Raw genomic sequence first — 21,532 nt, forward strand, 5'->3', positions numbered from 1 at the left:
TGCGGGGAGGAGGAGGAGGAGGAGCAGCAGCAAGAGGAGGAAGAGGATGTTTGATTAATATTAATAAGTAGGTAGGGAATACAATGTGAAATATCACTAGAAATTCTTTTGAGCTGTCAGAGTCAGGGGCATGTATTTACCTAAAGCCCAACTGTTAACATTTACTTTTACAAACTCGCCCACCTACCCATTGTGTCCCTTCCTTTCCATGGAGGTTTTCTAGTTCTTAAATCCTTATGAACATATGATGCTACCTTATAACATCTGGCTTTTAATCCACCGAGTCTTGTATTGAGTATTTTGGCTGGTGTCAGGCAGTAGCCATTCTTATCTCTTCCTACCTTATTCTTCTAAACAGAGTTGCTGGGACCTGAGACCTTCTGCATGTGCTCTATCCACAAGAATTCTATCCCTTAAGAATTCATACCTAGCGGAAACAAAGCTTAAATATGTGCAACTGGATTTGCTTGTTTTCAGCTACTTACTCCCTCCTTTCACTGTGTCCCGCCCATCTAAATTTAGATTTTAAACTCTTGGGGGAAAGGGACCTGCATTTTGCTCTACAAAGTGCCATGTTTACTGATGCCGCTTTATAAATAATTGGCATCATCATAAATACAATTCTAAGCTCTTAATTTCAGATGCTTTCTGAAACCTGTCATTACTCTGATCAATGCACTCCCAAAAGTTAGGAAAAAACCACCGCACAACTGTTTTTAGAAGCTGAGAGTGAAAATAAAGGAAACCCCCATTTTCGATGTTGATGCACACCTCGATGTTCAACCAATGAAAATCATTTGAATATATCGTCATTTCTGTATGAATGTTATGGGAAAGGCACCAAAGTAAAAATATGTAAACAATTAAAAAATAATAATAGTTGGGTTAGAGAGAAACAGAATCAAGGATTTTATTGCATACAAAGACACCTCAAAATGCCCAATCTAGGTTACAGAGGAGCAATATTTCCTTCTGGGTATGTAATTATGTCTTTATGAATGACACACTAATAATCTTTTCTATCTTGTACTGTGATGGATAAGATCAATTAAATGCATTAGGCAGAGCTGGTGCACTACTGGCCATCTAATGCATGTAAAAATATCATGGGGTTGGGGAAATCAATTGATGCAAAGGAGTTTCCTTAAATATTGCACCTTATTAGCAATTAGGAAAGGTTCGTAGGTAGAGGGCATGCTTTGCATGCAAAAGGTCCCAGGTCCAGTCCCTTGCATCAGCTGTCTAATAGACACTTTCCATGTCAGCATCTAAATATCCATGTAGCTTCCCTTCAGTCATTCAGACTTTTGGGCTGGGGGGGTGCTGGGGGGGGGGCGTACGCTGTTGCTACTATTGATACTAATTTTTGCATCTTTACTGTTAGATCTTATGATTTATGATTTATATGGATATTGTTCAATTTGCTTGTGTACTTTTTGCTCTGTTTTCCTTTGGAGCACAACTGGTGAGGCTAAGATTGGGGTCTTGTCATCTGGGCAGCCCAGGATCTCCATACACACTGCCCAGGTTTGCACCCTGGAAAGGTCACTCCAGTACTGCTAACACAGTGGTTTGACTTCACCCCTGAAGGGACACTCCATTGTCTCTTGAGGCAGATGGACACCAACACGCATCAACTTTTAGATGTGTTTTATTTAATATTCATGACTACAGTGGTGCCCCGCAAGACGAATGCCTCGCTAGACGGAAAACCAGCTAGACGAAAGGGTTTTCCGTTTTTGAGTTGCTTCGCAGGACGAATTTCCCTATGGGCTTGCTTCGCAAGACGAAAATGTCTTGCGAGTCTTGAGATTTTTTTTTTCGCTTTCCCCCCCCCTTTATCTAAGCCGCTAAGCCTTTAATAGCCTTTTAGCAGCTAATCCGCTAAGTCGATAAGCCTTTAATAGCCGCTAAACCGCTAATAGCGCTAATCCGTTAAGCCTCTAATAGGGTTGCTTCGCAAGACGAAAAAACTGCTAGACGAAGACACTCGCGGAACGAATTAATTTTGTCTTGCGAGGCACCACTGTACTTTTGTTATGTTTGTAATTATGTAAATCTTCTCATGTTGTAAGCTGCCTTGAGACACACCACCAAGCTTGATCCAGGTAAGGGCCATCCCTCAAAAGTAGTTTATATTTACTGAACAATCTTTGTGTCAAGCTAAAAAGAGTCTTGGGGGGGGGGGGGACACACACGTGCTTCCTGCTTTCTGTCCATGGAACAAAATGTACGGTTGGCAGTACTTCTGACTAGAGACATCAGAGAAGTCTAGTGAAAATGGGGATGGGGGAAGAGATTGAAGGAGGTTCACTTATTTGTCCCCTGTCTGGAACAGAAATCAATCCAGGGAATATGACTGATATTCACTGTTGTTTCGCTCAGCGCACAAAACAATACACAATTGATTATCCCACCACCACTCAATTTACAGTGTGCTTCCTTTGCACTAAAATGAACAGGTCAGAATAATTTAATGGCAAGATAATGTGACATGAATAATGTACTCTGGGGCAGAAGATGAACTGCAGTGTTAAAGAAACAGTGCTGCACTGAGACGAAGACACGGCAGAATGGAAAACAGTGCCTTTCTACATCCACACGCGTGACCCTTAAGACTGTAGACAGGAAAGATATAAGGCTACTATAGTATTGTCCTGCTACAATATCAGCGTCTGCTAACAGGAAACATCTTCATTTTGAAGTTTCTTGAGTGCTTTCCAGATGGATATGAACTCCAGCTTGTTTATGCTTAAAAAGAGTTGACACTTTCTAACAGCCACTTAAACTCCAATATCCGTCAAAGCCCTTCGCACCCCTTGCCCCCCAGACTGTTTTAAAGGAGTCTGGGGGGCCGGGGGTGGGGAGGGCTTTGACGGATATCAGCGTCTAAGTGGCTGTTGGGAAGTGTCAACTCTTTTTAAGCATAAACAAGCATCTGTTTCAACAATTTCTGGCACTGACACCGCTAAGTAGTAGTGAAGCCTCAGATTGGCTTTCCATCACATTACATCTAGCCAAGTGCTTTGTGACATAGCTAACAGACACTTTATGGATGTCCTCGTCTTTAACAAGACATTTAATACATCGTGACCAAGATGTTGCAGGAGAGACGGGGGGGGGGGGGAGAGAAGAGATAAGGTTCTACTAGATTGATCTATGATGTCTGGATACGACTATAAGAAAAACACTGTCACTGCTGCTTTCTGTTGCTTGGAGTCTGGTTTCCAGAATGCAGCTCAGGATTTCTAAAACATGACTGGATGGATATATTCCAGAATTAAGTAAAAGTGAAAAAAGAGGGGGGGGGGCCAAGAGGAAAAAGATTTTGGCAATCCCACCCACCATTGCACCAAATGTGTTTTGACTACATGAGATTTTGGCTTTAGGGGCAATCCCCGGAACGTAACCCCACGCAAACTGAGGGATTGCTGTATTATATTAAAGCAATGTATTTTTTTTAGGCTCCATTCCATTCTGAACAAAGGAGCTAATTAAAAGTAAGAAATATTTAAATCCCTGTGTTATTCAGGTGGGCGGGGGGAGTTAATAAGTAATTATTCTTTGCCACCTGTTCCCTGAACATACCAGCAAATTTCCTAAAGACACGGAAGCCACCACTCTGCTGTGCTGCTTTCAACTCCTATGTGATGCCATTGGCTATTTTTCCTTTTAGAAAACCAGATCAGTTGCTGCGTAGACTGTGGAAACTCAACAAAAAGCTGGCTTTAAAAAATAAAATAAAAATAAATAATAATTAAAAGCAGCAGTGATTATTCTCGTATGGATGCTAGGTATATTAACCACAGAACAGAAACCGGCTCATTTGCCGAAGATTACAAGGGGTTTAACTTCTCCCATGTTAGGAACAGCCATGCATTTAAGCACTAGCCTGGTAGGCAAGGGCAATATGGACTTGTATGCAGGCGAGTTCAGGGAACTAGCATGGGCTAGTGAAGGGAAGGCAGAGTGCTCTGTCTCTTGTCTGCATCCAGCAAGGAAACCAAGTGGGTTGTCCAAAGAAGGAAGCGCTCAACCCCAACATCCAGCACGGAAATGCAGCAGGGGCTGTAAGGCGAACAGAGTTCTTTGTCCTGCCTCTGCAAGCCTTCAACAGGTAAGCAGGGCCGTCCCTAACCATTAGGCAGAGTGAAGCGACTGCCTCAAATGTCAGATGCCGGGAGTGAGAGAGTAAGACAAGAGCTATGTGTGCCATACAGCCTGCCCTGTGCCCCCTGAGAAGAAGAGAAGAGTTTGGATTTGATATCTCAAAGTGGTTAACATTCTCTTTTCCCTTCCTCCCCCACAACAAACACTCTGTGAGATGAGTGGGGCTGAGAGACTTCAGAGAAGTGTGACTGGCCCAAGGTCACCCAGCAGCTGCATATGGAGGAGTGGGGAAGCGAACCCAGTTCCCCAGATTATGAGTCTACCGATCTCTGCTATTCTCTGGTGAGGTGGACACTGCCCCATCAGCATTGCTGAAGTAAGTTTCAACTCTGACTATGGTGAGTTTCTGTCCATGAAATGAGGGGGTTGGGGGGGGACCAGCTTGCCCTTCACTTCATCAGCAGCAACTGTGTATTGAGGAAGTTAGCTATTTTTGCCAGCTGGGGAGTTCTGCGGGTTTATTTACCAGGCTGCTTTAAAACAGAGCCATGTTCAGAGGTTGCCTACCTGCTAAGAATCAGACATGGGGGGCAGAGGTCAGGTGTTGCCTTCAGAGCCTGCTTTTGGGATTTTTAGAGGTATCTGGATGGCTACAGTTGGAAATGGGGTGTTGGACCAGATGGAACTTTGGATCTGAGCCAAGAGCACTCTCCTTATAGTCTAATGGCAGGAGCAGGGAACATGTGGCTGCCCAGATGTAGCTGGGCTACAACCTATCTGAGAATATCATCACTGCTTTGCACAACACATTTCATTTTGAAGGCTGATTAAGCAGCCACCTTGCACACTCACAGCTAGGCTGGGGGTTTTGAGCACTGCCATTTTTGAAATGCAGCAACGAGCAACATATTGGAAAGCCAAAAGGGTTCTGCTGTCATTAAGAAAATGCCTCAAAGTAATGTATATATCACAAACTCAAAAAAAAATTCCGGGACAGGACAGGGACTTGCTGCCTCTCAATATGGGTCAAAACATGGCAAGTGCGCCATATTGCTCCAGAAACAAATAAAAAAAAAAACACATTACAAATCCCAGGTGCACGACTTGCATAAGAGTTTCATATGCACAAGCCATGAGTTAGCATGGCAGTACAAATGCTCAGGTTGGCTGGGGTTTAGTGCCAGCAGTGGTGAAAAAGGCTTCCCCACATCCCTCCCCCAAACTTTTAACTGGTACTGGGGTCCTCTTAAACTTAAGCTGTTGCCCTCCTGTGTTTTGGTGCTTCAGGAGGGTTGGGAAAAACTTCCAAGACAAGCGCAAAAATGCAAAAAGTGGGAACTGCACATAGCAAGCGATTCGGAAAGAGGCGTGTGGCATTTATGTGCTTTGCAGCCGTGCCTCCAAAACCTCTGGCTTGAAAGACAGCCCAATAATTCCGGGATGCTGCTGACTGAAAAGCCAGCATCGTTCTCCTCCTCCTCCCCTCCCCGATCCCTCCTGCAAGAGATCTGAAGCGGCAGACCCACCTTCCGCATGGCGCAGTACAAGGAAGACCGACTCCTCCGAGATGATGTACTTGTGCAGGGCCACCATGTTGGGCACACAGCGGGGGATGATGGTCTTTCTCTTCCTGCTGTACTCGCTACTTTTCCTTAGACCCTGACAGAGAACAAAAAGGTCAGTTGTACCCTCAGTTGCCTTTGCAGCATGCTGTGCTTGGTGTTTATCAACCAAACTAATCTATCCGAGTTACTCCAGGCTTCAGAGAAGCCACTCATCTGCTGCTCTATGGCCCTCGGTCCCCCGAGGCCTTGCTGATGGCATCTGGCGCAGGTCCAGAGAACAGAAGATGGCACAAAGCTCCCATTAAAATCAATTACATGGGTCAATGTTTTCATTAGAATCTCTCGCAAACCAAGTCATCAGGATGACACTCTGTTATTTCCCCGTGACCTTTTTTTAAAAATCTATTTTGGAGGGTGGGTGGGTGCCGTGCTTTAAGTTGGAGAGTAAGGTGCAGATTTTTATATCCACCCACGTTTCGTAGGCAAGCCTTCCCCCCTACACACACACACACACTCCGACCCACTTTTAATGGGTTAGGAGCAAGCACACACCGCTCTGTCTTTCCCTCAGCTTGATGGCGTGACACGGTTTGTTTCCCAAAGAGGTTATTACTTCAAAAGGTGGCACGGGCAAAGGGAAGTGTGATGAGGGGAGCCTTGCTGCTGGTAAACACACAGATAAAATGTGTTTCAGGAAACTAAAGCAGGTTTTGCCAGCCTGGTGCCCTCCAGATGTTTTGGAGTTGTGGTCCGAAAAATCTGGAGGGCACCAGATTGGCAAAGGCTACACAAAGTTCATAAGCATCCATTTGATGGCTTCACATTGCGCATTTTGTTTTACAAACTTGCTAAGAGGAGACAGGAGGAGGAGGTGTTGCATTGCCATCCTTAGCTAACAAAGACCTCATAGAACACCTTTTCGTATTGTAATCTCAGGCACAACAATAAAAGGCATCATAGATGGTTCAGGGGAGGCGGATATCCTGAAACTGGAAAGTGGGGGACTTTTCTCAGCCGGATGGTGTCATGCGATTTCCCCTTGTATGCTAAACTCCACAAACAGGATGTAAACCAGGGGGGCTCATAATCGCTTCTGGGGGCCACACGCCAGTGGTTGGCAAGGCCAGAACCAAAAGTCGTCAGAGGTAGGAATGTAACATTTGCCTTTGTTCAGTATTATTATTACTTATTAAATTTGTATACCACCCTATACCCGTATATCTTGGGACAATTCACAACATAAAGCTACAATATAAAAAATACATAATAAAAATAAGAACAAAGACATACTCCTCCCCTTCCACAACACATTTAAAGGCGTATCGGATGTTCAATCAGCCAAAGGCACGGTTGAATAGGAACATTTTTGCCAGGCACTTAGAGGGGTACAATGAAGGCGCCAGCCGAACTTCCCTGGGGAGAGCATTCCACAAACAGGGAGCAACTGCAGAAAAAGCCCGTTCTCGGGTTGCCACCTTCTGGAGCTCTCCTGGAGGAGGCAGGCAAAGAAGGCCATCAGAAGGTGATCTCAGGGTCTGGGCAGGTTCATATGGAGAGAGGTGGTCCTTAAGGCTTGTTTCTACACACATACCTCTGTGTCCTCCATGCAGACAAGCAAGAGACTCTATTTTGTGTTGATGCCAACTGAGCCTCACCAACTCAGGGGACAACCAGCAATACTCTGAGCGATGATCTCAGTGATCAAGCTGGGTCCAGGTGGGCCCCTAAGGTACCCTGGACCTAAGTTGTTCAAGGCTTTATCAATTAGTGCCTGTGGCACTTTGGGGTCTTGATTTTGTTGACTGAATCTGTGGGCAGGCGAGGAGACAAACATCAGCGTGCCAAATGATATAGGAAAAAATAATGACTTACCTTCAGTATAAATGTCTGCTGTGTCCTAGTATCCATTACCAGCAAAACCTAAATGAAACCAGCAATTACAAAAATGCAGGCAATTTGTATGAGCTTTCACGGAACAGCTCTTATGGCTTCCTCTCTGCATATCAGAGTACAAGACCCCCGCAAAGGAACTCTACAAAAACCCTCGAATACAGGCAACAACTCATTGCATTTTTAGAAAAACAGTAATGCTGCAAAGGCTTAACAAGACAGTGGGTAGTTCAAGAATGCAACGTGATAGTGGGGTGTATTAGCTTTTACACACCAGTACACAACTCCCAAACTCCCACTTGATTTTAGAGTGTTTGCTATCTACTATTTTAGTAATGTGCATGTTCCCACCCAGGGACCACGGACTTTGCTGCTTTGTTTTGAGAGGGGCATTACAGAGAACCAGTTTACCACAGCGGGAGAACAATGTATGAGCTACAGAGGATGAAGCAACTTTTAATAGGAGTCTTATCTGTTGTGCAAATCAGACCCTTTGCAGAATATGATTGCATCAGCTTAAAACAAAATCGAGAGAAGTCCACTTTCTTCTCAAATATGATGAACACAGCTACACCATCCTCGCCCAGTGTGTTAGCATTACCTTTGTCAACGCTAATGTCCTGGTTATCTCATAGTCATAAATGTTTGGGCGATGAGACCTAATCTAGGCTTGTATTTACTGAATATCCAAAGTGTAAACTTACTACAGGGAAGCCCATGGTTAGCTTCGGTCCTTATTATCCAGTGGCAATTATCCAGATACTCTGAATGCAGAAACCTGCAAGTGGTCAGAACTTCCAGAATCTTGTTTGATCCCTATACCAAGATTTCCCCCAAAGCTAAAGAGCTTCTGTTGCAGAACTCATTCAGAGCATGATCCATATGCGCATTGTGGACATTTAAAGATCTCATATATAGTAGGGCTGCCATACATCTGGAATTTCCCAGTCATAGCCGGGATTCTTCCGCTGAAAATGGTGTCTGGCTGGAATTATCGGGAAGCGGCTAAAATATCCAGGAAAACCCGGGCATATGGCAGCCCATATTGGCAATGTTGATTTTTTGGCGATTTTCCTAGAAAATATAGGTAAAAACTTCCATTTTATTTTATTTTCTTGAGGGGGGGAAAGCTCAACAACTTCTGCATCTGGATTTTCACTTTCTGAAATATGGCAACCCTAGTATATAGTTTATTTGTGTATTGTAAATTATCTATCATTCTATTATTTATCCCAGTTAATACAATGAAGACTTCTAACAACATGCAATGAAAACATTCAATAAAAGTTCCAGGACGCTAGGTAATAATTCTATCTTCATGAAGAACAGTAACAAAATGGTGTGGCATATTCATGTTCACGCCCAGAATAGTCACTCTATTCCCTCTTCCACCCATTTTCCACGGCCCCCGCCTCTGCCAACGGACAGTCATCACAGCCCATTGAACAGGCTCAGTCCTTGCCATGTTGTTTTTGAGGTGTTCTCCCTCCCCACAGTCTCCCCACTCCCTGGAAATATTATTTGTACTTCGGAAAACCCTAGGGTTCGTTCCCAAGCAGGATGATACTTTTCCTTGCAGGAGCGTAGTGCCATTTTGGCTACATGAAGAACTGCACTCAGATAAATGAATTCACTTCTAGCATACGCATACACACAAGTGCTGATTTTACGTCCCTAGGTTGGTGAGTTTCCCATCAAGATTTTATAAGATTGCAAATCAGGGCTATTTAAAAGCAGACTAGGAACTGATAGGATAAATCATAGCAGGAAAATTGAGCTGTGGTCTCCCTGTTTAGCCACAAGGCAAGGGTGGAAAAGACATGCCAAATTAAAATAGATAAAAATGCTTAGAAAGTGATACATCAATTTTCCCAGGGACTTTGTCTTTTCAACCAAGTTTGTTTTCAGCTAGCTAACATTCACATTGAGGCAGTAAATACAAGAACATATGTGATTTTTTTTTAAATGTGCCCTTTGACTGTCAATTTTTCCCAAACAGGTGTTGGTTAAATGATTATAAATTGGCCCCTGGATACACCTCTTCAACTGAGCCGTACAGGACTGGAGATAATATAATTAGAGTAAAAACATCAGGCTGGTGAATGCTTTCCATCTGCTTGGCAATAATGTTTAGTTAACAATAGTCTTTAAAAAGAAGCACCTTCAACTTCCCTTCTTAAAGTTATTTATAGGGCCATTCTTAACACCCCAGCACTCTTGCTAACAAGAGCTTTAGCCACTTGGAAATTATAAGCCATACGGCTAATTCCGAAAAAGAAACGTCTGCACACAACATCTGCAGCTCTCCAATTTTAAATGAAGCAACCTCATTTTAGAGTCATTTCTTAATGAATGGGCCTACGACTCTGTATTAATATTATCATTGCATACACAAAGATCATAAGGAGCCAAGCATTTATTTGGGGGGGGGGGGATACCAACACAAGGCTAATCGGTAGTGAAGCCGTCAGCATAAAGGACAGAATAATAGCTTCTTTAACCCACAAGAGGGCTGGATCATTTGTAGGCTAGAACATACCAATTTAATAACACTGCTCATGGCTTTGCTCACCTTTATAAAGACAAAAATCTAATTTGGACTAATTTGATATGATCGTCTTCCCAATCAAAAGCGCCCAACACAGACTTTCATTTCAGGATAAAACAACTGCTGTAACCAAGCCGTCATGAAATAATTACCTTTGATAGCATATCATTATTGGGACAAATACCATTAAAAGAATGCTCCCTTTAATTCCTCCTGTACCTCCCAACTAGTATGTGGGGTGGCTCTTAATTGTCTAAGCAGGAGTAGGTCACATGCTGACCACAAGCCACATGCAACCATCAGGTGCGTAGTCCAACTCTTCCTCCACAAATGACCTTGAGCACAGCTCACCCACATCCTATTCTAGTCAACTGCAGAAGCGCCATTTTTGCTGAGCTTTGCCAACTCAAAGCTGGAAACAATGGCCAACCACTTCGTCAACCACTGCTCTCCAATCTTCGATCTCCTCCTATTGTTCATGTCATTCCATCTTGATGGAAGCAGGCACCAATTTTCTTGCAACTGTGAAAATTCTACGCTCAAAATTCACCAGCGAGGTAAAAAGAGGAAAGCCAATCCTAACAATACACACTTCCATTTTGTTTTAACAGAGAACTGTTCCTTTTAGCAACCTTTTTTTTTTAAGTAAAGGTAAAGGTAAATGACCCTTGGATGGTTAAGTCCAGTCAAAGGTGTCCGTGGGGTGCGGCATCTTGCTTCAGACCAAGGGAGCCAGCGTTTGTCCGCAGACAGCTTTCCGGGTCATGTGGCCAGCATGATTAAACCGCTTCTGACACATGAGAACATCGTGACGGAAACCAGAGTGCACGGAAACATCCTTTACCATCCCGCCACAGTGGTACCTATTTTTCTACTTGCACTGATATGCTTTCGAACTGCTAGGTTGGCAGGAGCTGGGACAGAGCAACGGGAGCTCACCCTGTCACATGAATTCGAACCTCCAACCTTCTGATCGGCACCCACATCTCTTTCCTTTTTTAGTAAATAGCGTAGAAGCAGATGCATTGGTATAGCCACAGAAATATCGTCTATTTTTATGAAGGCTCTGATATATGTATCACTAATACATGTGGTAAGATCACAGCATACCACCTCCTGGCTCACGTCAGATTTCATACGTTTCCATGGGCGGTGAATCACCATTTTGTCAGCATTCATGACTTGCCAAATGGCCACATGCCCAAGAAGCCACCATTATTTCAACTGTTTGCCCACCAGTGAAATTCTAGGCAGGTTTACCCAGAAGTCAGTCATTTGTGTTTAATAGGGCTTTCCCTTGTTTTTATGTCTTTAGGATTGCCATCTAAATCTTCACCTGACAAAATTAAGATGTTTTGACCAGGGAGGCTTGAGGAATATGATTTCTGTGAATTCCGATGTGAACTGACATGCCCTGCTGGATGAATTGTGAAGATCAGAATATAATTATCCTTCTGATTTTGTACTTCCCAAGATTTGGTGATACGGTTCTCAGCTAAAAAATTAAATGCCCATGCAGTTTTTATTGAGTTAAGAGACTCCATCAGTGTGATACATTGCCTGGCTGTACCTGTAAAGGTAAAAAAGGTAAAGGACCCCGGATGGTCCAGTCAAACTTAACTGTGGAGTGTGGCGCTCATCTTGCTTCAGTGAACGTGACATCTGAAAACGAGCCCTGATTAAAAAAAAAAGCTTTCTGAACTCTAAACCAACACAATCACCTCATACTTTAAACCCCTGATTAGCTACTACTTGTACTAGGACGGAGTGAAGCAGCATCTCAACCCCACTGTCAGCCCTCAAAGGAGTCTGCTAGCAAGTTCTGCCACTAAGGATGCCAGCCTTCCTCACCATAGCTTAGTGGTAAAGAATCTGTTTTGGATAAAGAAGGTTCTAGGTTCAATCTGCAGCATCCCCAGGTAGGGCTTGAATAAACCCTTGCCTGAAACTCTGGAGAGACTCTGCCAGTCAGTGTAGACAATACTGAGCTAGGTGGACCCATGGTCTGACTCAGTATAGTCGTATTCGGAAGTTGAACGCCTTGCGAGTCGAATGTTTTGCCTCCCAAATGCCGCAACCCTGGAAGTGAGTGTTCTGGTTTGCAAACTTTATTTGGAACCCAAACGTTCGATGTGGGTTCCGCAGCTTCCGATTGGCTGCTGGAACTTCCTGCAGCCAATCGGAAGCCGCGTCTTGGTTTCTGAACGTTTTGGAAGTCGAACAGACTTCCAGAACGGATTCCGCTCCACTTCCGAGGTACGACTGTATAAGGCACCTTCTTATAGTCCCTTTGCTCTAGTCTAGATGAGCAAAGCAGAAAGAAAAGACTAGGCTATGATCCCCAAAGCGGCTGTATTTGGACAGGGGCCTCTGGTTCTCTCTGGTTTGCTTTCAACTGCTCTGCAGCCAAAATGGCACCTCTCCATAATGGCGCCCATCACAGTAGGACTTTGGGGCAGGATTCCAGGGTCCCACACAGCTATGTGGGGCAGAAGGGACAGAAAACACAGCAGAGCCGGCGTTCCGCATTTAGAAGCGAACAATTTGATCCACTTTACCATCTAAACAGGGTGTGGGTGTGGGTGGGTGTCCCCATTAAGACCATTAAGCACTGAGCCTAAAATGACCAAACTGCACAACTGCCTCTCTGACAACTTAGTGAGGTTTTTTTAATTAAAAAACCCCAGCTGACTACAAAACCTTTACTAATGCTTTAAAGACAAATATACAGATCACATTGAAACAGTAAGAGGAAAAACCAAGTCAATGCCTTCAAAGGCCTCTTTGTGCTTTGACAGTAGTTTCAGTCTCCAAGTCAGCAGTATAAAGCTCTAAAAATTGCATGTAAAATTAGGACAAATTATTGTAAGTGGAGCAGCAAGGGAACATTAACGATATCTAAGACAGTAACACGGTAATTTCGGAAGAGGGCAGGGCTGCAAAACAAGAAATAAAGAAATAATCCCATTTTATTTTTACGTCCCCAAAGTTGAGGATTGACACAAATACTGTTATTGTAACTTTGTAACTGTGCAAATGTGTACCGTATTTTTTCCGTGTATTAGACGAGGTTTTTTGACTAAAAAATTGTGTCAAAAACTGGGGTTGTCCAATACACGGGTAGTGGGGGGGGGGGAGCTACACGCCACCAGCCAGCTGGCTGACGGGAGCGCAACTTCCCTCAATGCTGCTGCGTGCGGGAAACAATCTAGGGAGTGTTTCCTGCCCGTAGCTGCATGGGGAGAGAAGCTCAACAGCTTTGGGCCGTCTCCCCTCATTTTCTTAAAACTGAGTCCCCAAAAATAGGGGGGGGGTGTCCTTATACATGGGGGCGTCTTATAGATGGAAATTTACGGTCCTTAACTGGAAATCAAGGAACCTGCAGCCCATATGGATGCTTTAAAAACATTTCCACTGAAATAAATGGGGTTCAGTCCCAGGATTGCACAGCATTGCAGCCTTGGCTCCACATGAAGACTTAGGCTGGCAAAATCTAAATTACTCCCCATTCCACCCCGTCACTATAAAATAAAGTAATTGGGATCGAACAGTTTTGTTTACCAAAAAAAGGAGAAGGGAAGACAAGTTTTGTGAAAATAAATAAATGCATTTTTAAAAAACAAAAACTGGAGGGTTGTTTATTTGTTTTTAAGCTGGAAAATAACCACAATTTAGCCTAAAGAAAAGAGTTGATTTTTTAAAAAGTAAAAAAACCTTTAAACACACAGAAATTAGCAACTGTTTCGGTATGCTAATTTTTTTTAATTAAAAGATACTTCTGCAGCAAGAGCTCTTTCATATGCACTGCTGACTCTTCATCAAAAGCAAAGTTTCCAACTTAACACCAGCCTAGCTGGTGGCAGCCTGAAGGTTTACCATCTGCTGCCACCCCAAGTCACGGTGGCCACCTTCAGAACATATGCATCAAAGCGCCAAGATAAGAGACAGAAGGAATGCTGCAGAAGTCAGCAGAAAGGGAGGGGAGCCGAAAGCCCAGAGGCGGGCAACAGGCAAGCCACCAGAAAAGGGAATATGGCGAATCGCGAAGTCACCTTATTCAACTCCCAGCCAAGGTCACAAGGGACACAACTAGATGAACTACGAGCCAGGAATAAAATGCGCCTGTCTCCAGTCGGTTTTTCCTTCAACAGAAACTTGCATAGATGGATTCGGAGGGACAATTTGCGTACCAGGGGGTAGTAAAACACCCCACAGGGACTTAATTCTGCTTCCCTGGATCAGTTTTTGTTTGCAAAACCCCGTAAGACATTCAGTGCTTTATGGGAAGAGGCGTAGCTCGGTGGTAGAGCATCTGTCCTGCATGCAGAAGGTCCCAGGTTCAATCCCTGGCCTCTCCAGTTTGGGCTGAAAACCCAGAGAGCTGCTGCCAGTCAGTGTAGACCGTACTGAACTAGATGGACCAATAGTCCAACTCGGTGTAAGACAACGTCCTAGGTCTGCACCTCAATACTTTCCATTGGCTGGTGTAAAACAGAATCCCAAATGGAGACCCAGGGAGTATAAAATAAAGAAATTTCACAAAGGTATCTCCGTCGGTAAAATGTGAGACTCTTAAATTTTAGGCTCATGAGTTCAAGTCCAATGTTGGGCAAAAGATTCCTGCACTGCAGGGAATGGACTTACGATGACCCTTGTGGTCCCGTCCAACTCTACAGCTCTATGCTCTATGAAACTGAGGGTCAGAGTACATGTTTTATGTGAGAATGTGGCGATCACACAGGGTCCCTGGACATTTGACGGTCTATTAATCCCTGTGCCACCACTGTGATTGCTTCCCCGCTGCCACCAACCTGTTTCTCTCGGGTACACACTGAGTCCAGGCAGTTGTTAACCTTAAACCAAATAAACAAGTTTATTTTATAAGCCTTAACAAGTTTATGGTTTCAGATGGTTTCTTGTCAGTCTCTTAATCTTAGGTTCTTACCGGCCTATACCTTCCTAATAACTTCTAACTAATTATCCCAACTGTCTATCTGACTCCTCGTAACAGATTCTCTTATTCTCTCACATCAAACTATCCCAACCCACAGACTTATCCTCCCTCTCTCTTCTCTAACACCCGACTAACTCCTTAACAACACTAACTCTAACTCTAACTCCTCCCCTTGGGTTCCCACTAGCCAATCACTTCACACTCATTTAACCCTTTCCTTATGACCCAGTATGATGTCACCTAGGAGGGCAAACGCCACAAAGAAACCTGTGACTGGATTTCCCCTGTGTCACCTTCTTTACTTCAAAGCAGATACACGAGCTACTAATGTGATCTGATAGGGGGAAGCAGCGCTGCAGGGGAAGCATTTACCCCCTTTCCCCCATGCCACCACCACCCCGATCTATTTGCTCCACATACAATGAAGCTGCTGCTAGGCCCAGGGGAAAGGGGCATACGGGCACCATACAGGAATTTGCTCTTTCCAAGAACTCAGAGAACGAACAGCATCTTTGCCAAGTTATAATTCCCATGATTCTTTCGGCAACACCATAAGACATGTATTGTTGCTGCACGGCCTACACCTAAAGCAACCAACTTTTCTATCTCTGGAAACTTTTCCCCTGATGCAGGATGGAGAGGGGTGTATTTTCACCACACAAACTGGCCTCCTCGCAGACACGACTGCCAGGGTATTGAATTGCAAATCCAAAGAGAGATTTAATATTAAATGGGGATTGAAGTTCTTATCTTACAAATGTGGGAAACCCCCTTGCTTTCCTTGCAATTCGCTTTCGTCATCTTCTCCTTTTTTCCGCCATGCATTGATTAAAGAAAAGTAAGACCACAAGGAGCTAAATAAAACTGGTTCAGTCTCTGGTCTGCAAGTTGGCTATTCCTGGCCCTAGACCACCTGCAAAAACCTCCTTCAGGCGGCAAAAAAATCCTCATTTGCTGGCTGCCCTTTCTTCCTCTTGATTTCTGCTTGCCAACAAGTGAGAGCAAAAGAGAGGCTGAGCACATCTGGCAAGCTCTGTATTTGCTGATCTTGGGTTCTGTTTTTCCCTTATTTGCAAGGCTGGCCTAGAAGGCAGTGACTGTTGCCTTCCGCTAACAGACTGCCAGCATCTCATAGGTCTCTGCCGCTGAAGTGCTCAAGCTCCGTCCTGCTCCTATGCAAACAGTTCTGGCTTGTGCACCAGCAGTGGATGAATCCCACACATGGATGCACCCCAAGACTTGCAGCTATCTGCTCCATCCCTCCTGGTGAAGGATTAGGAGGTTAAGTCGTTCCTGGACCATCCCACCGTCTTACAGATTTATACAGTATACACAGCTGAAAGCTATCATCGGCTTGGTCAAATTGCTCTTGCTGTCTAGGCTCTTTAATAAATACGCAAAGAAAGGAACACCAGACCAGATCAGACCCTTATAAGCAGATGAGAATGAAAAAGACGTTGACTTACAAGCCTGACCTAGTGACACTGGAGGAAATGGAACTAAATTGACTCAAATCTAAGCGCTCTGACCAAAGAGGTCTGCAATCCAGGCAGCAAGACATTACTGAGAGGTCTCCTAGCGTTGCAAGCTTAATGCATCATACATCGCAGCGGAAAGGGAGATGTTACTAGTTATTCCCAAGGCCACACGTTTTATCGCACTGACATCCATTAGGTATTTGTATTTATTTCTTGTGTCTTTATTTCTGGTCTTTATTTCTAACCAACAAGCAGTGGGCTGCCCACTCCTTCCCAACAGCAATCATATTTCTGAACATGGACACGGTGCAATAAGAACATGATTATCAGTGCACAAGGTCCCTTACAGGGTAGCAAGAAGAAACATTGGTAGTCCCTGCCTGAATAGGCTAACAGCATGAAATATGACACAGAGGAACACCAGAAGTAGAGGGGAATATGAGAGACAACGGTTATTGGAGAAGGATTCAGTTCAGTTTTGTGAGGAGTATTGTTTTTGCTTGTTACTGTGTTGTGTATTTTTGTGTTTTTATATTGCAAACTGCTCTGTGATCCTCGGATGAAGGGTGGTATAGAAATTTAATTAATACTAATAATAAGAAATTTGAGCCACTTGCAAAGTCCTGATCTGGCAACGGGTGCAAATGGCTCCAGAATCCAAACAGAGTGTTGGGACCTTGGCTGGGAGGGCTGTAACAGAAAGAAACTTGCTCCCTCCCCTCAACAGCCATCTCCATTTCTAGCAAACAGAGGACCGTTTCAGCTGCCAGAAGAATTCTAGTGCATGAGCCTAGTTCAGGCATAGGCAAACTCGGCCCTCCAGATGTTTTGGGACTACAATTCCCATCATCCCTGACCACGGGGTCCTGTTAGCTGGGGATGATGGGAGTTGTAGTCCCAAAACATCTGGAGGGCCGAATTTGCCTATGCCTGGCCTAGTTCATATGCTTTGGGAATCTGGCATTTTGAATATTTTGGATATTAGAGAGTTGGGAATCTGTAACCGCCACTCCAAGTAAACTGTTATGCAAGTCAAGACTCTTGACTTATATATAATATATGACGACTCTTGATTTGCAGTGTGTGTGTGTGTGTGTGTGTGTGTGTGTGTGTTATTTCTATAGCAGGTCTCATACTTCTTATTTGTTACAAACACACCCTGCAGGTCACACATCCTCTGTCCCTGGTAACACTATCCTGTGAGAGTATGTGACTGAACTGGCATATGAACCAGGCATTTCCACCTCACAACTGAGGTGCTAAACTCAGAATTTAGAGTACAGATCAAATGCACACATTATGAAAGGGCAGACTTAAAATTTTCAAATAAATGAAAGAAATAAACCTCATCTGAGTGACTACAAGGAACCATCAAAAGGTTGGCAGATTAAATACTGAATGAAGAAGTGCGCCTTTAAAAGTTAAACAGCCCATTTCATTAGCATGTCACCCAAGTTTGACTTGGATCACTAATTGGCTATACTTAACCAGGGCAGTCACTTTAATCGCAGCATCTCTTTGGTCTCTCAATTAGGCTTACAAGAGCCACATCTTGTTCGTAAATGTTTACTCAAGACAAAACGAAATTACCCTGGATGGAATCTGGAGGTATTTTATCCCACATATACTAAAAATAAGGAGGCAGGGAACCATCATTTTCTTCCCCATAGTTTTTAACTTGGGGGGGTTGAAAATAACAAGGAGAAACACCTTTTTAAAATTCACTTTTATTCTCCTCTGTTGCCCTATGCCACACACACACACACACACACACACACACGCAAACCTCCAACTAACTCCCCAGACTCTCACACCAACTCCACTGAACGTATATATATTTTTCCATGTTTCCGTCTCACCTAATACTGAAAGACCAAAACTGCAGTCTTTCCTAGAAGGTAAGAAAAGCCGTGCCGGATCAGGATATGTAGCCCATCTAGTCCAGCATCCCATTCACACATGTACTTTGTACGTATGCTGTGTACGCAGCCACAAAGTGTTTGCCCAGCTCCAAAACGGGATGTGGGGGGAGGGAGGCAAAACTGGAGCATAGCAAGTAGGGAGAGAGGACCCATCCTAGAGGAACTCCTGTTTTGAAGTTACTTCTGGGCCTTCCTTCAAGTTGCACCCAAGTTTAAAGTAAACAAAACATTCATGCCTTGAGAACCTGTTTGTCAGCATTTGCAGCATTTACACTTACCTTTTGAGTAAAATCGGGGACGTCATCTTCTGGGGGGACAGGATGCACAATTTTCCATCTTACTTTCTTTCAAAGCTGCCATTTCTGGAAGCAACCTGGCACCTTATTTGGCATGTTTTTAGCTACAGCATAATAGCCGGGGCATAGCGTTTTTTTAAAATATAAAAATTTCACTGGGCCCTTTTTGCAGACTGGCACCATATTCTTTAGCTCAAATATATTTTGCATGACCTTACATGAATTGCTTAGATAAAAGCCTTTCCCTCCCCCCTTCTACTTTTGTTATTTTAAAGTGCAGATGCATTTGAGTCATTTTCCCTCTTTGTTTCATATCCTTAAGATCCGCAGCTTCAAAGACAGAATGTCAGCATGCAGTCGATTTATGACTGAACTCTTGAAGAGACACTGAAGAATTACCTTGTCAATCACCCCAAGGACTCTAAAGGCCTTCAGTTCCTCGGCAGGGCTCCTTAGGTTCCAAGAGGGCCTTGAACTTAGTGATCCTGGAGGCTAATGGAAGATATCAAAGATTACAACATCAATCAGGGTGGTACTTGAAGGAAGACTGCCTGCTGGAGCAAATGCCAGGCTGAAGGAAACTAAATTTATCATAAATCAGAGAGAGGGAAGATGAAAGAAGTTTGCTGTTTGTCCTTAATGCAAAAAAGGAAGCAGGGGGAGTTGATAGTAAATAAATCGCTGGGACACTGAACATGGAAATGTGGCAAAAAGGAATATTAATATTTTAAGGAAAAAATATTAAGAATTTAGACACTTCCCCAGTTCTTTGTGCATGCAAGGAATCTCGGGTGCATTGCTATAGAAACCCCACCCGTATCCATTACTCTGGGTTTGAAGGAAGAGGAACAAAAATAAGAGTGACAAAAGTATAGCAGGGAAACTACAGGCAATGTTTTGTGCCATTATTCAGTCTTTACTTTCATTAGAAAAACAACAACCCTAAAACCAGAAAAGTGATTTGCTAAATAGCCTGACTTTAAACTAATTATGGATCGTGAACCTAATTCTGGCTCCCCAACCATAAACATATAAGTAAGGGACGCGGGTGGCACTGTGGGTAAAACCTCAGTGCCTAGGACTTGCCGATCGTAAGGTCGGCGGTTCGAATCCCCGCGGCAGGGTGAGCTCCCGTCTTTCGGTCCCAGCTCCTGCCCACCTAGCAGTTTGAAAGCACCCATAAGTGCAAGTAGATAAATAGGTACCGCTTTATAGCAGGAAGGTGCTGCATGTGCTGCGCTGGTGCTGGCTCGCCAGCTGCAGCTTCGTCACGCTGGCCACGTGACCCGGAAGTGTCTTCGGACAGCGCTGGCTCCCGGCCTCTTAAGTGAGATGAGTGCGCAACCCTAGAGTCGGACACGACTGGCCCGTACGGGCAGGGGTACCTTTACCTTTAAGGGACATCCTTTCCCTCCAAGAAGAAGCACTTAGTGGTCACAACTCCAAGTGAGGCAGAAGAGAGAGTTAATCTGCCACACCCCCAAATCAGTCACATTTTGACAGAAGGCAGAAATTCCCTAATTAGATTAGTTGTTTAAAAAAAAAGTAAAGGACCCCTGACAGTTAAGTCCAGTCGCAGACGACCCTGGGGTTGCAGCGCTCATCTCACTTTACAGGCCGAGGGAGCCGGCGTTTGTCCGCAGACACTTTTTCTGGGTCACGTGGCCAGCATGACTAAGCCGCTTCTGGCGCAAAGGAACACCGAAAGCAGCGCAGGGAAACGCCGTTTACCTTCCCGCCGGAGCGGTACCTATTTATCTACTTGCACTTGTCCGGCGTGCTTTCGAACTGCTAGGCTGGCAGGAGCTGGGACTGAGCAACAGGATCTCACCCCATTGTGGGGATTCGAACCACCGACCTTCTGATCAGCAAGCCCAAGAGGCTCAGTGGTTTAGACCACAGCGCCACCCGCATGTTAGGAAACACCAATTCCCCTCAAACAGCTGCAATTCCCAGTTAACTTTTGAGGAGGGATTGAGTGTTAACCCACTCTGAGAGCTACAGTGAGGTGAATGGGGGGGTCTCCTAACAATTCTCAGCACCCTTGGAAATGACAGCTCCCAGAATTCTTTGGGGGAAACCATGATTGCTGAAAGTGCTTTGAATGTGTGGTGTGAATGTGGCCTTAGTAAAAACCCACCCCAATACCTCTGTGCAGACCGTCTACTTCTGTGTCAATGCACAAGAGAGCAGTGAGGTTAAGCCAAACAGCCCTTTCCCCCATTTTATGCTCTAAGAAGTTACTCCTCCTGGTGTCAGCACAAATCTCTACAGGGAAGTGCAGCTGTACGCATGAAAGCTTCTATTTGCCCTGCTTAAAAGGGAAAAAATGGTTCTAGTTTGTGGGGAGGTTTCAGGAGGGCAAGATGCAAAAATAAACAAATGTCTTTTTCTTCTTTCTCACCTCCCTTCTCATAAGCCCTCAAAAACACTATGGGTGGGGTTCAATTAACGAATCCTGTCAGCAGAGGGCAGAGCAAGGACTTTCGCTGGCAAAATGGGGGCTTCCCCACTCTACTCCCTCCATGCTCCACAAAATTGGGCTGGAGCCCCAGAACAGTGAGCAAGGGGAGGGGAGGGGATCTCATCCCAGCTTTCCAGCCGAAATGCCTATCTTGACAGAATCATTGACATAGTGTGACATGGAATTTTCCCCTACATGGGGACCATTCCAGGCTGACAGAAACCCCAAACATGAGCATACCAGCTGGGGGCCAGAGATACAGTGTGACATTTTGTAAAATGTTAAACCTGCCGCCTCTCAGCCAT

The 21,532-nt window shown here is 44.4% G+C and overlaps 1 protein-coding gene across 1 annotated transcript in view; it reads right to left on the bottom strand.

The window, feature by feature from the left end:
* RPS6KC1 (ribosomal protein S6 kinase C1) overlaps window positions 1-21,532 on the bottom strand; it is a 97,406-nt gene that overhangs the window by 21,542 nt on the left and 54,332 nt on the right. The window contains exons 9-11 of the mRNA XM_081000499.1: window positions 19,163-19,255; window positions 7,548-7,595; window positions 5,637-5,769 (exon numbers count right to left, since the gene is read on the bottom strand). Of these exons, the coding sequence (XP_080856625.1) occupies window positions 5,637-5,769; window positions 7,548-7,595; window positions 19,163-19,255 (274 nt within the window). The remainder of the gene's footprint in view (window positions 1-5,636; window positions 5,770-7,547; window positions 7,596-19,162; window positions 19,256-21,532) is intronic.

This window comes from Podarcis pityusensis, assembly GCF_964106645.2.
Source record: "Podarcis pityusensis genome assembly, chromosome: 3".
Classification (NCBI taxonomy): Eukaryota; Metazoa; Chordata; class Lepidosauria; order Squamata; family Lacertidae; genus Podarcis; species Podarcis pityusensis.